Source organism: Podarcis raffonei, chromosome 17, assembly GCF_027172205.1.
Source record: "Podarcis raffonei isolate rPodRaf1 chromosome 17, rPodRaf1.pri, whole genome shotgun sequence".
Taxonomy (NCBI): domain Eukaryota; kingdom Metazoa; phylum Chordata; class Lepidosauria; order Squamata; family Lacertidae; genus Podarcis; species Podarcis raffonei.
Window position 1 is genome coordinate 15,177,205 of NC_070618.1, and position 17,457 is coordinate 15,194,661.

At 42.8% G+C, this 17,457-nt stretch overlaps 1 protein-coding gene across 9 annotated transcripts in view; it reads left to right on the plus strand.

Moving 5' to 3' along the window:
* Positions 1–10,821, plus strand: part of LOC128405290 (A-kinase anchor protein 2-like) — a 96,761-nt gene extending 85,940 nt beyond the window's left edge. For 6 of the 9 annotated variants that reach the window (XM_053371794.1, XM_053371789.1, XM_053371791.1 and 3 more), the window contains exons 3-5: positions 2,173–2,351; positions 4,122–4,160; positions 10,454–10,821. In XM_053371794.1, coding sequence (XP_053227769.1) covers positions 2,173–2,351; positions 4,122–4,160; positions 10,454–10,546 — 311 coding nt within the window. In that variant the 3' untranslated portion in view covers positions 10,547–10,821. The remainder of the gene's footprint in view (positions 1–2,172; positions 2,352–4,121; positions 4,161–10,453) is intronic. The other 3 variants (XM_053371790.1, XM_053371788.1, XM_053371793.1) reach the window with 2 other exon arrangements.
* The last annotated feature ends 6,636 nt before the right edge of the window (positions 10,822–17,457 follow it).

Here is a 17,457-nt window from a genome sequence, read left to right on the forward strand (position 1 = left end):
GAGCTCTTCCCATTGTGGTAGTAAATAAAAGCAATGAACCTCAGCTGTAAGTCATGATGATGTTCACTTCTTTCTTAAACCGACTATTCATTCTAAGCAGATATTTCTCTGTTTCTGCTCTGTCCCTGACCTCTAGTGGCCATAGTCATTCTGGCTCATTGGATGAGCTTCTCTTAAGATTTTTGTGTACGTTGGGTGCATAGAGATGAGGAAAATGTAGCTTGGGTAATTTGTTAACCTATTCAGGTAGATGATAGATAGATAGATAGATAGATAGATAGATAGATAGATAGATGATAGATAGATAGATGATAGATAGATGTCTGCTGTTAACTTCAGGGAAATGTAATGGAAGCTTGAGCCAGTGTGGTGTAGTGGTTAAGAGTGGTAGTCTCGTAATCTGGGGAACCAGGTTCGTGTCTCCGCTCCTCCACATGCAGATGCTGAGTGACCTTGGGCCAGTCACACTTCTTTGAAGTCTCTCAGCCCCACTCACCTCACAGAGTGTTTGTTGTGGGGGAGGAAGAGAAAGGAGAATGTTAGCCACCTTGAGACTCCTTAAAGGGAGTGAAAGGCGGGATATCAAATCCAAACTCTTTTATCCCTTTTTGACCATGTGAACTACTAATCATGTTGGACTCTAAACTCGTTTATTAGCTGCAGACACCATGGCCAGTGGTGATAGGAGCTGGAGTGCAATAAGATCTAGAAGGTCACAGGTTTCCCACCACTGATGCAAAAGCTGATGACCAAGGCAACAGGGGCACCATATTGGGAAGGGGGAAGAGTCTTTCCCTTCCGCTTCTTTCAGACTCCATTTCTCAGATTTACCAGCATCTCAAATTACTATTTAAAGAGTAGTAGCATGTTGCATACATTGCATTTTTTGCAATTTAGCCTAGCATATAAACAACATAAGGGAAATAAACCTCGCTAGCAAACTTGGCCTCCCCTACACTGAGGCCAATGAACCTAGCAAGCAGTTATTATATGCTCAAATGCAAAAAAAAACACACACAAAAGCACATTCAATGTCCTATCCAGGAAGCATAAATCCACAACAATCCATCATTTTTAGAGCAGTGAAAATACTGTAGTGGTGTTTCCCCTGCTGTGATACGATCAGCAAATTTTGTTGTGGCATTTAAACTTGTTCAACCTTGGTGGCAGAATGTCACTTCTATCCATTTGTGGCTGTGTACATTAGACTTTACTGTGACTGGTATTTCCTAGATTATAGCAGTGGTAGCCCACTTTCCAGGCAGGCATGCCAAATTCATTGATTGAGAGGGCAACATCTAGTGCAGAGTCCAGTGCACTCTGGTATATAGTGGAACCTTGGTTCTCTTAATCTGTTCCAGAAGTCTGTTTGACTCCCGAAACATTCAAAAACGAAGGCGCAGCTTCCAATTGGCGCAGGCATCCCGGAAACAATAGCCAACAGCCACATGGAAGGTTTAGCTTCCGAAAAACATTCAAAAACCAGAACACTTACTTCCGTGTTTTTGGCGTTCAGGACCTGATTTGTTCATCAACTAAGCCGTTCGAGAACCAAGGTTCCATTGTACAGTCAAACCTCAGTTGTCGAGTTTCTTGGAAGCTGAACAATTCGGAACCCAAACACCGAAAACTCGGAAATAATTGCTTCCGTTTAAGAACATGCCTCAGAAGTCGAACGGCTTCCAAGGCGCATTTTTCCTTTTTTCCCATTGACTTTGCAGCCAGCTCTTTCATCCTCGGTTTTCGGATGTCAAACAGTCTTCCAGAACAGATAAAGTTCAAAAACTGAGGTTCCACTGTATATGAAAGTGCATTGGAACAGTAGCATAGTACTTGAGGGGAAGGCAGGAGTGAAGGCCTATATACCATAACCAACTCCAAAGGCAGCCCTGCCTCTGATCTAAACTACCATAAGCGTCTGTCAAGATTCACAGAAACTTTTCTTAAATAAAAAAAAAAGCTTGAGAATCTGAATGCAAAAATTCTGTCCTGGCCCTTCTTTCTTCAGGAGAGCAAACTACCTTGACTCAGTAATTATCTCTTCAGCCCATGCTTAATTTCAGCTCTCTTTCCTTTGGAAATATGGTGGTGTTGTTTGGGGGATTTTTTTTTCCAGAATCTTGCTTGCGAGTCTGTTACCTAGAGAAGGAAATTCTGATTGGGTCTTTGCAGGTAAAATAGAGAAGATCAAGCCACCTCCATCCCCAACCGCTGAAGGCCCCCCCTCGCATTCCGACTCCGCATCAGACGAATCGGGAGGATCCCAAAGACCCAAGAACCTGATGCAGACTCTTATGGAAGATTATGAAAGTCACAAAACCAAGAGGCGGGAGAGGATGGATGAGAGCAGCGTAAGCATATTCTGTTTCCTCCGTCCCCAATGCCCCCCCTTTTTTGCACGCAGTAGGGTTTTTTAAAAAATAAAAATTAACAAGTTTCTAAAACTTTTCTAAATCACCTTTCCAGAATTCAGCACAAGAAGGCAATGTGCAGGGCCAGTTTCAGGCACACTTATTATGCGTTCCGTTCTGAAAAGGGTCTTTTTAAACGGTACCCTTTTGTTGGGAGCTTTTATAAAGAAAAAGCAGTGATAGCACTAATACCTGAAAAGCTTGCCAAGGTTATTGGACATTGCTCTTAATCAAAGCCATCTCCTGTGGCTGTAGGATCAAGTATGAATTTATTTGGTCCCTTAACCATACCTTGCAGCATGTCCACAAGGAACCCTTTTCCTTTCTCTCCCTCTCAGATATGAGGAGTGCACATTGAATATGGCTGACACCCCCCCCCCACGATTGTGTACTTTTGTGCAGGGCAGAAGGGGGTCCTAGCAGTAACACTGTGTTCTCCACTGCCCTCGTGACTCCAGTGTGGAGCTAAAATGCCATACTTAGATGCAGACGGATCCTCTCGCTTAGATGTTTCTGTGAAATCAGTGGGGCGCTTGGGACCGAGGCACAAAGCTACGAGACCCTGCCGTGAGCAACATAACTACAGCACAAATATTGTCTGTTTACCTCCTCCCAAACAACCCTCCTGTTTTATCATCACAGCTTGTACCACACCCAGTGTTAAGTTCAAGGCAAAATTCCATAGAGATGGCCTTTTTCTTGAAAGCTCAAGTTGAAAACTGCAGCAGAGCCGTTGTTGACCTTAAAATTTACTGCACGCAATCCGTACTTCTGTTCTTTATACTTGAGCAGCAGTGGAGGGTTTTGCTGCATGTTCCTTGCCTTGTGCAGTCGCTGGTGATTTTTTACTTGTAGGAAGTTGGCTTTTTATGTTGGCAGAATGACAGCGAATTTTCTGAACAGTGCCAGCTGAAGTCTAGTGAGTACAAAATCAATAGCCGCCTGGCACAGGGAGCTTCACAAATGTGCTCCTCGTGGAGGTGAGTGGAACTGGTGAATATAATGATTCATGAGAAGTAGATTTTGAGATGCACCTGAGAGCGGGGAGCTCATGTACCAATGTGTCTTCCCTGGGCTATGTCCATCCGCCAGACCCCCTGTTTATATGTGCTGTTCAGTTAGAAATAACTGCTGTGGCACAATTAGCAAGACCAAGAATATGTTTAGCACCAGCTGGATGCAAAGCACATACTGGACATTTGAAACACTTCCATAGCTAAAGGGAAGAGATCTCTGCCTGCCTTTTCTGTAGGAATCAGATAAAATGGTACAAGGCATATTACTACTACTACTACTACTACTGTTATTATTATTTCAAATAATGAATAGACTAAAATAATAAATTTAATTGTACCAGAATTCATCATTTAGATTGCCAAAACAGTTAAAGCAGTGGTGACTGACAAACAGCTTCCTTGTTTTGTTTTTATTCTTAAATTGGCTACTATTTTGCTTGTCCAAGCAGGATTTTTTTTTAGGCTGGTGGTTTTTTTTGGGGGGGGTAACAATCCAGGCTGCAATCCTGTGCATACTTACCAGGGTGTAAGCACCACTTAACTCAGTAGGATTTACATCTGAGTAGACATGAATAGGATTGCACTGTAAAGCTAATTTAGCTGAACTGTGAGATAGATGCCAGTTCTCAGTTTAATTTGAACTCTCTCTGTCTTTTCTTTATGAACTAATGATGGTCTTTTCCCTTTCTGGCAGTACACCTGTAAATTACTGTCTAACAAGGTGACCTCTGAGGTACTTTTCAAGCACTTGCCTTTGCTTAACATCTTTTTTTATTTTTGCATGAGGATTTCAAATGCATGCTGCTGCAGTTCGCTTTCCATTGCTGTTTGCATAACCACTGAAGTGATGGCTTGAAAGATGAAGGCCTTTATTTTGTCCAAAATACCGTTCCACCACCACACCGAGCATTTTCACCCAACTGGGCCTTAAATTTCTTTTCTTTTCCCCCCTTTTTTGTGACTAGGCAATGAATTTGAACAAAATGTGTGATGGGAAGTGCAGCTGGTTCCCAGGTATAACTGCCCCTAAACCAGGCATTAGGGACCTGTGGCGCTCCAGATACTTGGACTCGGACTTCCATCAGTCCCAGCCAGTATGGCCAGTGGTCAGGAATGATGGGAGTTGTAGTCCAACAATCTCTGGAGGGCCACAGGTTTCCCATGTCTGCTGTAAACGATGATGGCAACTAGTACCTAGCCTCAGTTTTGGGATTCTGTTTACGATGGGGCAAGAAGAACATAGGACCACTTTCAAGATTCAGATCACAATATTTGAATTATGACTATGACTGCAGTCGTGTTGTGTGCTGTGGTGTTCATCCTCATGACTTAATGTGGGGAGTGGTCAAGAGTGATGCCCTCCTTATGCTCTGAAATACAATTACTATCATTCCTGGCTATTTGATTGTCATACTGGCTGGCGTTGTTGGAAGCTGTAGGGCACTGCCTTGATTTCCCCAATTTAAAGCGAGGGGTGTGTGTCTGTAAACTGTACACTAGATTTACAGCCCCATGTGTACCATCCAGCGAAGTAATTAAAGTGTTTTCAGCTCCAGTGTTGTCATTGCGATAGTGCTTGAACTTGATTGCATTCCTACCGCAGTGTCGTAGCAATCACTGATGCTGCCATGCTAATGGTAGCCACCCAGAGTGGCTAAGAAAACACAGCCAGATGGGCAGGGTGTAAATAATAATAATAATAATAATAATAATAATAATAATAATAATAATTATTATTATTATTATTATTATTATTATTATTAAAATTACTAATGGCTGCCCAGCCCTTATTGCAACATAGCTGTCCTTAAAGGGCAAGCCGTGTGGCTCAAGCAGAAGATTTTTGCACTTCACTTACATAGCATCCTGGCAACCCATAGAAATGAAGGAGGTAGGGCTGAGCACCACTTTTGGACAAAGCTCAGCGTCACCAGGTCTGGTACCTCTCTGCTCTCAAAAGTTCTCAGCAGGAGTAGCAACTCTTCAGTTCTGAAACTGAAATGCTGCATTGCTAACTCACGAGTTTTTCAGATTGTGTAGGTCCATTTCCTCTCTTGTGATTTACTACAGTAACTCTGGTAGGCTTCACATATATGTGGGCAATGGAAAGGCAGAGGTCTTGGGGGGGGTGGATCCTGAACTTTCCAGTGGAGTTTGGTGGAAAAGCCTATAAGCCTCTGCCCCAACCTAAATTAGATGGATTAAGTTTGCAGCATTTCTTCAAATCAGAATCCCCTAAACGTCAGAAAAGGTATAACGACAAACGACTTTTTAATCGGGCCTCAAATGTCAAATTCCATATTTTTATTTTTCATAACCTGTTGGACTGCTTTGCTGGGTGGTGAGGGTGTAAGTTTTGTTTTTTTCCACCACCAGGGTTCATCTGCATTGTCTCCATACTGCCACCAGGCAACAGACTTGAAAAAACCAACCTTTTGCAGTTTGTTTGAGCTATCTCGTTCTTTCCTTTGCGGAAGCAAACTGCAGGGCACGGCACAAATATGAATTTATGGCCGGTAAAAAGGGTAAAGGGACCCCTGACCTTTAGGTCCAGTCGCGAACGACTCTGGGGTTGCGGCTTTATTTTGCTTTATTGGCTGAGGGAGCCGGCGTACAGCTTCCGGGTCATGTGGCCAGCATGACTAAGCCACTTCTGGCGAACCAGAGCAGCGTACAGAAACGCCATTTACCTTCCCACCGGAGCGGTACCTATTTATCTACTTGTACTTTGATGTGCTTTCAAACTGCTAGGTTGGCAGGAGCAGGGACCAAGCAATGGGAGCTCACCCCGTCGCGGGGATTCAAACCGCCAAACCTTCTCATTTGTTCATTGAACAGGTTATGAGCAGCAGGGATCAAGAACAGAGGAAGCTGACTTATATGGAGTCAGACCATCTCACTCAGTATTGTCTAGATGTTTTGGGACTACAACTCCCATCATCCCTAGCTAACAGGACCAGTGGTCAGGGATGATGGGAATTGTAGTCCCAAAACATATGGAGGGCCGAGTTTGGGGATATCAGTGGCTCTTTCAGGATTTCCAACAGAGGTCTCTCACAGCCCTGCCTGGAGATGACAGGGCTCGAACCTGTTCTTTCTGCATGCAAAGCAGATAATTATGCAACAGAGTTATGGCCCTCCCTCTCAGAAACATTTCTGCTTGCTGTTGAATTTTTAATCGTACCTTATAGTTATTTGCATTAATTTTAGAGCTTATCACATATAGTAAACAGTAGTATTCTTTTGCTAAATGCAGCATTTTGAAAATGTAAAAAAAACCAACAACACATAAGCACAATTCAGCCAGATGTAAGCACCATTGATTGTAATGGAAGATATTAAATGCATGCATTTACTTCTGAAATGAATGGGACTTCATTCATTGCTTAACTGTGGCTGGACTGCATTGCAACATACGTAGAAGATAGCTCAGTTGGTAGAGCATGAGACTCTTAATCTCAGGGTTGTGGGTTTGAGCCCCATGTTGAGCAAAAGATTTGTGCATTGCTGGGTGAGGGTTGGACTAGGTGACCATTCCATTGCGTCCCGTTACAACTCAACAATTCTATTGAGTCTTCTAGCCACAAGCTATAAATGTTACTAAAAGGATGCATCTGAGTCTTCTTCAAAGGGCAGAACAATCTATTCAACAGGCGACAAAACTTCCATTACTCAAGTGTAATTAGTTAGACCAAATGGTTTTATTTTGACAGCTTCATGTATTATGCTCAAGGTTCACAACCTAGATGCTTTTAAGCATGCCATGAAATATCTAATGTGTGACAGCAACTTGTCTACAAGCACACCTATTATGCAGGTCCCTTTGACTGGAAGCTGTGTTTGGCCGCAACTTCCTCTACATGACACACTCAATGAGAAACCCAAAGTTCACTTAGGTACAATGAGCCAAAAAAAGTTTGTTTTCCAAATTGTATGATTTCATAGCTTTCCCAGCTTAGCATTGCAAATTGTTTTTAGGGGGGAAAAGGGGGGAAATGCATTCCTCCACTTTAAAATTTTATTCTCCCACACACACACACTGGGGGCAACACATCCCATTTCGCTGCATGAGGCAAATGGAAATTGGCGTCAGCATCAGCGCCAATTCTGGATGAGGTCACACCAGTTTCTGGCAAGGTCGCACATGCTCGTGCGATTTCAGCAAGATTTTGCCAGGTTTATTGCTTGACCAGAGATGATCATACCACATGAGCAACCACCTTTTAAGATACTAACAGTGCAATCCTGCAAACGTTCGCCCAGATTAAGTTCCGTTTTTAAGAACTGCAATCTTGAAAAGCATTGTCGGTCTCCTGTTTTTAAAAAGCTGTTCTCAATACAATAAGCTGCCCTAGAGAACTTCCCTCGCAGGAAATTCCCAAGAAAATGCCAGGGTGTTGTGTCTCAGGGGTGTGTAACATTTATAACAAAGCTATTACAGGCAACATCCCTCGTTCTCGTTTTTACCTGTTTTCATATCTTGGGATCCCGTGGGCTCCAGCCCTCATCCCAACTCTTTTCTGCTTTGTTGCTGGCTAAAGTGAATGGCCTGATAATAGAAATGAGAGACTACCGGAGTTTAAAATGAAATTTCCAGAGACAAAAAGGCAAATGCCTGTTTCCATCCAGCCAAGTGTTTAGACCATGATAGTACTTAACAACTTATATGGTGCTCTGAACTGTTTAAAGGACTTTAGGTACTGACTCAGTAACCTTCACAACTACTCTGTGAAATAAGTCAGTGGGTTCCCCCTGCCCCCGTATTACAAATGGAGCCAGGGCTGAGACTGAGGAAATAGTAGCTTACCTAAGGCCTCCAAGTGATTTTGTGGGTCAAAATAGATTTTAAGCCAGAACTTTCTGTTAAGTTGTGGGCGAACATAGCAGATGGCACAGCGATTTCTCCAGAGCAGCTCTTTACTTGTAAGCTGGACAGAACTGAACAGCAAACAGCTCAGCCGGCCTGCTTTTATAGGCAGCCGGCTGTCAACATTGTAGCAACAACAACCCAGGGTTTCCCGCCTAAAATAACTGACGTGGACCTGGGTGAAAACTATCTACAGTATCCCCCTGCTGGCCCAGGGTGAGAACTTCAATACATAACACTTTCCAACTTCTTAGCACTCCTCGTTGTTGTTGTTTAGTCGTTTAGTCATGTCCGACTCTTTGTGACCCCATGGACCAGAGCACGCCAGGCATTCCTGTCTTCCACTGCCTCCCGCAGTTTGGTCAGACTCATGTTTGTAGCTTCGAGAACACTGTCCAACCATCTTGTCCTCTGTTGTCCCCTTCTCCTTGTGCCCTCAATCTTTCCCAACATCAGGGTCTTTTCCGGGGAGTCTTCTCTTCTCATGAGGTGGCCAAGTATTGGAGCCTCAGCTTCAGGATCTGTCCTTCCAGTGAGCACTCTGGACTGATTTCTTTAAGAATGGATAGGTTTGATCTTCTTGCAGTCCATGGGACTCTCAAGAGTCTCCTCCAGCACCATAATTCAAAAGCATCAATTCTTCGGCGATCAGCCTTCTTTATGGTCCAGCTCTCACTTCCATACATCACTACTGGGAAATAGCACTCCTCACACACTAGCATAGCATTGCCATGCCCCTTACCCCCTCACTTCCCATGGGGCATCCCCATGATGCCATCATTCATTCGTATCCACTGGGTGCCAGGAGGCTGTGCCCCTGAAAATGGCAAACGGGGTTAAAGACCCACAAACCAGCGAGGACCTTTGGTACAAGCAGTTCCTTGCTGGATGGTGAGTTTTGGTCCCACCAACCATCATTTTTAGAGATACAGCCTTTTCCTTTCCCATATAAACCAATGGAGACGTGTTAAGAACTCCCACACACCCCTGCAATTAAACATTGCCAGTCTCACTTACCATCACGTTTCAGTAAAGTAGTATTTGGGCAGTACAGTAGTTAATTTTTTTAAAAAAATAATAGTCTCTTGCAGTATTCTTTTTTAATGGCCACTCAAGTGAATTGGACCTCCCACTTTCCAGCCACAGCCGATATTGCACACCCATTGGCATGGATGGAACATAGTTGTACACAGAGAAAAAGTACAGCATCCCCCAAATAGCATGGAAGGTCAATTGCAAGTCAGCTTTAGCTTGCAGCAGAAGAACAATAATTAGTTATGCTAGTAGCTGCCCATCTGCAAACAGCTCAGCTCTCCTCTAAAGTGTGTAGACGCAATGCTTGCTTACTTTTTTGTCCCAGCCTCAGAAGTTCGTTTCATGGTTTAAAAACAAAAGCAACTGTGATCATCAAAAAAAATTGAGCATGATTAAGACCTGATCGAGTATTTCCAAAAGGCTTTGTAAAGTCACAGATGGAACAGGGGAGAGAAAAGCCTTCTGCTGTTCTTCGTCTTGGGCTTTGATCATCTACGGATGAAGTGCATTCATTGTATATTAAGGCCACAGCAACTCTGGGTTCCTCTTTGAGCCTGACACTGCCACAGCCCTATCATTAGGCAAAATGAGCTGCAGACCTCAGGCAGCTTTTTTTCGAGTGTCAGGAAAGGGGAGCCAATTGTTAAGTTACTTAAATATATTATTATTGCCTTTTACAGCCGGGGAAGAAGAGAGGCATTTGTTAGCTGTTCTGTCTCAGGTGCCAAAATAACTTGATACAGGATCGGCGGTGGGCGAGGGTGACATTTGCTGTTCCACCTCAGGCAGCAAAATGCCTTGTGCCCGCCACTGCTTGTGTTGTTTCACAATGAAAATGCAGTTCATCCCAATGTTGCTGTGCTCTTCCTTGCATGTTGGCTTTTCCATTGACGTGCTTAAATTCAAACGTTTTAGCCTGTAGCTGTGCGGACATGCTTTTTTCATACCAGGGAGTAAGAAATGCAGAATGCTGCAAGGTGGATATCTCTTTCAAGTTAACCAGGCTCTACTGATGCAAACTTTTTAAGTGCACAGAACTGTTCAGTGGCTGCCCTTTTCAGGAGAATTTGAGATTGGTAACCGAATAAACTATTCTCTTGCTCTCTTCCCCCCCCCCTCTTCAGGTCCTTGAGGCTACGAGAGTCAACCGCAGGAAGAGTGCCCTGGCTCTGCGGTGGGAAGCAGGCATTTATGCTAACCGAGAAGAAAATGAATAGTTCTCTTGGCAAAATAAAAGAGCAGTTAAAAACAAAACAACAATGCAGAGACGAAGAAACCAAATAGAAGAACAAAGTTTTAATTTTTTTAAAAGGAAAGCTTCAGCATTTTAATCCGGTATTTATTACAAGTGTATCGATCTCTGCAACCCATGTTTAAACATATATGCATAGATATACGCACAAAACACGCAGAAAAGTTATACTAAGGAAAACCATCTGCTACTCCACCCCCCGCCCCCCGCACACACACCAAAAAGAAAAAGGACGTGAAGAAGCAGCAGCAGCAGCAGCAGCAGCAGCAACCCAAGAGGACACATTTCAGAGCGAGCAGAACGAACACGTGTTCCTTTCTGAATATTGTCTTCTTCCCAGCCTTGTATGTGGAACAGGAAGAGTTTGGCCTAGACAGTATTTCACCACAAGATGGCACCTCACATGGAAACAAACAATTGTTCAAGCTATTTGTTTGAGCTTGATAGCAGCTCTTCATCATCCCACGTGTAGCGCTGAGAAGAGGGCTATTACTCTGATATATCCTAGACAGCCATAATATAGCAAGGTTTATTTTTATTTTTGCTGTTAACAAATGGGGGGGGGGATTCGGAAGGCTTTCTGTTAATTTAAAAGTTTTTGTTGTTTTTTTAGAAAGCAACAAAACAGAGGCTGTTAACTTGCAAATGTGAATGTACAATCCCATACATTTAGCCATAAAATACAATGTATTTTTTTTTCTGTTTATTTTTGAAAGGTTTTTGGGGGAAGATGGCAGATTGTTCGCTTTTCTCTTAACTTATAATGGGGTGGTTTTTGTTGAAGATTTGCCATCCCATTTATTCCTCCTCACATAATCAGTATGCTTAATAATGTTTCCTTTTAACAGTGCTGCACAATCCATAGGTAGCATAGAAGAGAGAAATGCCAAATAAGGTTATCTTAGTTTTAGTGGGTCTATATGCTTGAAGTGAGCAGTTTGGCCTCCTCTTTGTTTCTCAGCGCTTACTGGCATTATCATCTGTGTTTAACATGAAAAGGACCATTGGAAGAAGAGTTGGGCTGAGTTGGAAAGATATGGGGAGCATCTGAACCATTGAAAATATTTTTACTTGAGGCAATAACTGACACATCGAGTCAGAATGTTACAGAGAAGGAATGAAAGAAAAATAATGGTATCTTTAACTATATTTATGCTATGTAAAGGTCTTAGTTAATAGAGCGGGAAGGGCAGAAATGTTTTGCGTGACCAGGAAAATGAAAAGTTGGAGAAGGTAACGGAGGGAGTTGGGAAGAGGGGAGCCAGGGCCAAAGGACTATTTTTGCTGTTCAAACAGTGTTTTCAGAGCTAAAAGATAATATTGCAGCTTTAGTTCGAGTGTAAGGTGGGAATCAGTGACAAAGGAATATGGAGTGGTTGTGAGTGTGTTTGCTTGTGTGATTGTGAAGTAGAATGGTGAAGACAAAGAAATGTGGGTGTAGAGATTATTTTCTCCAAAGCTGTTTGCCAGCTCTAGGGGTATAAACGTGTGTGTTTTTTTTCTTTTATGAAAAGGGATATAAAAAAGGCACTAAAACTGATGCAGTATTTGTTAATAACTAAGCTGAACTGACATGGTATTTGCATGAGTTAACATTTCCAAAAGTATTGAACAGTTTTGTAATCTTGACATTTAGAAAAGAAATGCGGTATTTATTCTTATGCTTTGCTGTCTGGCGTAGTGTTAGAAGCTGCTGGTTTTCTCTTGTTGTGTCAAGAAATGCAGTAGAATGTGTTTAGTGATGGAATCCCAAAAAAATTCTGGACTAGAGCTTGTCACATTTTAGGCAACTCAAGAATGGTACATGCATCTTAACTAAAAATTACTCTTCATTGATTTGTAAGAGGAGGCAAAACAAAAAGCCAGCCCTCCACAAGTTTCTCTTCTGTTTCCATTTTATTTTATGTTTCATGTTATGTACAGGATCTTTGTATTCTGCTGTTTAGACGAACAAGGAGATTTCATGTTGAAATACATTAATTTCCTCCTGGTAAATGTCTAAATATAAACAGAGTAGTATGAACACAACAGCCTTGGCAAGGATTCTGTACTGTGTGCAGAAACTAAAGTAGAAATATTTGGCTATAACACAGACCAGCTGCTTGGATAACATCTGTACCGAATTCTGATGCAAACCTCCAAACCAAGCTCCTCACGTATATGGAGGAGCCAGTCATAAAGAATTGAAGATAAGAGTTTTGCATATACAACGGGAGCTTTCCCTGCCAATAGGAGAATCCACATTCTGTGCATCGGCAACACTCCTGGGTTTGCTTATCCTCTGCTTACCTCATTAGAAAACATGGTGGATCCTATTCCCTTTGCAGATTTTGTAATCAGAAAATCCAGTCAGAAAATATTTTACATAAATGATCTTTATATTAGTGGTTAGCACACTTTTCTGATTACTTTTTTAAAAAAATGAGAATTTGGGGCACAAACCAGCCAAAGTTAGTTGCTGTTGTCCTGTAGATTTCCATAGGACTACGCATTTAGCTGTTGCTTATTTAAATCAGCGGAGGGTTTTGCTTTGTGTTTAATTTTGGCTGGGTTGTGCAATAGGTGTTTTCCGAGGCTTAAATGCTGCACAGGAAAGAGGAATCCAGCTAATGGGATGAAAGGAAAAATAGGTATGTTGAAAGAGAGAGGGAGAGAGATGCAACACAGTGGATTCGAAACCAGAAAAAGCCAGAGGCCAGAATTTAGAAAATTCTTTCTTTCTTTCTTTCTTTCTTGCCTGCAAGGGCCACCCAACATTTTTCACTGTTTTCTGAACCTTTTAGCAGAAACTGTCTGTACAATCAAGTTGGGATTTATTTATTTTTTTACTCCAAAAGACTGTGTCTTTCCAAAGGGAGGTTACAAAAAAAAAAAATTCTCAGGATTATGACGAAGCAGGTGGATTCTGTGCTGAAGATGTTTTTAAGCCAGCAGTAGGCAAAATGCTCTGAAAGATGGAGCATGGAGAAGGTGGGTGATCAGCTTACATTACACACAACCCTTGCTGAGAAATGGTGGTTTTCTTACAGGGGAGGTAAAGCCAAAGATATAATACATTTGCTTGGAATGAGATGCTTTCTCCTCCGTTACAAGGTTGTAGTTAACTCAAGGTGAAAAGAGCAAGGAGTTGTTATGGGGAAATCCCCTTTTTTTCTAGAAGCAAAAATAAAAAAGCCACTTCAAAACATACATTTCATTTGTCTCTACGTATCTTGTTCCTCCCCCTCCCCCCGGTGTTTTCACCCCAGCAGCAAAATCTGAGATGAATATCGTGGCATCATGGGATAACTTTGCTAAAAGGAACGAGAGGCTTGATTCATTATGCTATTCCCACAACACAGTTTTTGATGGTTATTATTGTAAACTACTGACAAAGGACAGTTTCTTTTTCAGGAATTACGGAACCTTAGCTACCATTTTCAGCAAGTGCTTTGATAATGGAGCAATGGACTCATCTCTTCATTATTCCCACCACCACTGCTTAATGTCTTTAAATATATGCCAGTACATGTGAATATATTCAACAACAACAAATTAATGCAGAATAAGCTTTGCTTCCAGGCACATACAAAGAGTTAAGAATTATTACTTTTTTGAAGGAAATACTGATAAAATTGAACTGCGCATTGACTAATAGTTAAGGATTGCAATTTTGTGACGATGTCCAGGATTCTATCCCCAAAATCTTAACTGCAGAGCAGTTTCCTCAGACCAGTTCTGACCATTTCACCCCCAGTCCAGAAGGATCCATTGCAGAATACTGTGGCAACTCCGTCGTTGCAAATGACCAACCACTCTCGCTGCAAAATAACATGGCTTCTTGTATATGTTTAACCACTTCATTGCTGTACCCTGCTTCTGTTTTATAGTGACTGTGAGGCATACAATGCAAGTATACACTTATTTTCTCATTAAAACTTAAACTTGTCTTGTGTTTCTTATCTGAAAGCAAAGGGGGTTGTGGGGATGTCGCATTGTTGGCAGTGCCCTTCGGATCAAGTGTTTGCCATGACTTTGGCTCAGTGTGGACTGCTAGCAAGCAGCCCATAAGCCAGATTAGGCCTGCGGAACTTGTATTCTCATCCACCTTCCCTGTGACTCTGTCATGCTTCCATTGAGATGTGGTAAAGATTTCGCCCGCATTTTCAGCTGGAAGGGAAATCAGCTTGTTTAGAAAAGCTGGGAGGGAGGAATTCCTCACTTTATATACACAACATATGCTCGATATATATGGAGACTCCATTTTCTCAGGGTCTGGCGAAAGAACAATGTTAAACAACAATTGATGACCTCCTACCGGGCCACAATAGAAAGTGTCCTCTCATATTGTATCACAGTGTGGTACATTGGCTTGACAGCCACGGACAGAAAGTCTTTACAGAGGGTGGTGAACACAGCACATGATATCATGGGCTGTCCCCTGAACCCGCTAGATGGCATCACAAGGGATTGTTGCCTTAGGAGAGCGAGAAAAATTCCAAGGGACGATTCATGCCCCAGCCAGCACCTCTTTAATCTTCTACCCTCGGGCAAGAGATATAGAAGTATAATCAGTAATACCAACAGGCTAAAAAACAGTTTATATCCGTGTGCTGTTAGGCTGCTGAATGGAAAATAATTTGTGCAGCTGACTTTCGAGGTTGGTGTGTTGTATGACAAGCACACAGAGTGCAATGAGATTGAGTGTTGTGGGGGGGGAGGCTCAGTTAATTTCATTGTACACAGGTTGTACATTGACAACAAAGGTATTACTACTACTACTACTACTACTACTATCTTATGAAGCCATACCCATAAAATGGGGCCTAAAGCAGCCTCCAAGAATATACACATTGACTGCCCATGGGCTACTTGTGAATCAGCGTGAAAAGGCAGTACCATGAAATCCTTGCAAGCAAATTGCTGTTTAGTCTTTCTCCACCTAGCCCTTGAAATAACCTGGAATTCTGGCATGCACAGCCAATTTTGTAAGTGTAATTAATCCTTCAAATAACCACATAGACATGGGCATATTTTTTCCCCATTGTAGAAGGTGGGTGAAAAGATGAGCACTAGACTTTCAGTCCATACCTGAGGCAGGCTAGAGGCAGCTTCGTATTATGGGAAAGCAACAAAACCAATGTGCTTCCTCTTTGCACATTGTGCTGTCCGTGGTTGAGTAGTGGAGAGCCATGTACCTCTCATGTAGGGAGGTGTGTGCTGCTTATTTTTTGTGCCCATGCATACACCCACAGAGGAAGGCCTGATGCCAGCGGGTGGTGCTGTGGTCTAAACCACTGAGCCTTTTGGGCTTGCCCATGGGTAGGCCTGGGGGCTGGATCCAGCCCAATCACCTTCTAACGCCCATGGACGGTCCAAGAATCAGCGTGTTTTTACATGAGTAGAATGTGTCCTTTTATTTAAAATGCATCTCTGGGTTATTTGTGGTGCATAGGAATTTGTTCATTATTTTTTTTCCAAAATATAGTCCAGCCCCCCACAAGGTCTGAGAGACAGTGGACAGGCCCCCTGCTGAAAAAGTTTGCTGACCCCTGGGCTTGTTGATCAGACGGTCAGCAGTTTGAATACGCATGACAGGGTGAACTCCCATTGTTCTGGCCCAACTTCTGCCAACCTAGCAGTTTGAAAGCACGCCAGTGCAAGTAGATAAAAAGGTACCACTGCAGCGGAAAGGTAGATGGTGTTTCAGTGCACTCTGGTTTCCGTCACGGTGTTCCATTGTGTCAGAAGCGGTTTAGTCATGCTGGCCACGACCTGGAAAGCTGTCTGGACAAATGCCAGCTCCCTCGGCCTGAAAAGTGAGATGAGCGCCACAACCCCATAGTCTCCTTTGACTGGACATAACCGTCCAGAGGTCCTTTACCTTTTTACCTTTACCATGCCAGCAAAGGTAAATCATGCTGCTGTTCCATGAAAAGCTCTGGGATATAAGTTAGTTGTGACTAACCTATTCCCTTGGAGTTAGGCTGCAGGCTAGATGTACTTACTCTGGAGTAAACTCCATTATGTCACATTGGACTTCTTCGGTACGCAAGTGCCTGTTTTTCACTTAAGATTTGGGAGCATGGAAAGAGAAGGCCTCACTTTCCCTTCCTCTCTCACATACTGTGAGGCCCAGCCAAAAAGCTTTCATTTCTCGTTTCTAAGTGCCCATAACATCCCTGAGAGGGCAGCTTCTTTTGATGACCCATATACTGATGCAACAATAGGTCAAAGAAAATACAAATTTCCAACTGGAACTTTTAAGAGGGGAACTGCTCTTGTAGGAGACACAAGTTTGCATCGGGGATGCATGTGCTGCAATGCCACCTAGGGCACAATTTAATCAATTCCTCAATTATACAATTGGTCTCATAGCCCTGACTGAAGCAGCAGCTCCCCTCCCAAATTGTGGCGGGAAAACCGCTAATGTGCTAGATGACAATTTGTTTTCTCATATATCGCCAATTCTCCTTTTTCTTTTTTGCGTTTCATAGGTGGTTAGCAGACAGTTTTTGAAAAACTAAAGCAATTTAGTGGTCAGTGTGAGCCCAGTGTCCTCAACCCACAGAGGAGCTGCCCATTGAGTATCTGCATGAGTCACTGCTCTTACCAGCCCTGTGTCTTCTCAAAGTCTGCTGGGCAATAATAATGCTAACCTGTCTGCTTTGACTGAAGTTGGAGCATTTATACAGGGACACAGCAGAATTGGTCACCCCCTGCACCCCTGCTTGTCTCTGCATGAGTCACTGTTCTAGATTTGCCTCCTTCCAACTAGGAGTGACACACAGAGGGAAAAATGGGAGACTCCTCTGACGTTAGGCCATTCTTCTGCCACACCCTCTGCAAGTCAACCTCTTTAAGCACAAAGCATGCCTGTGATTCAGAGTAACCCTA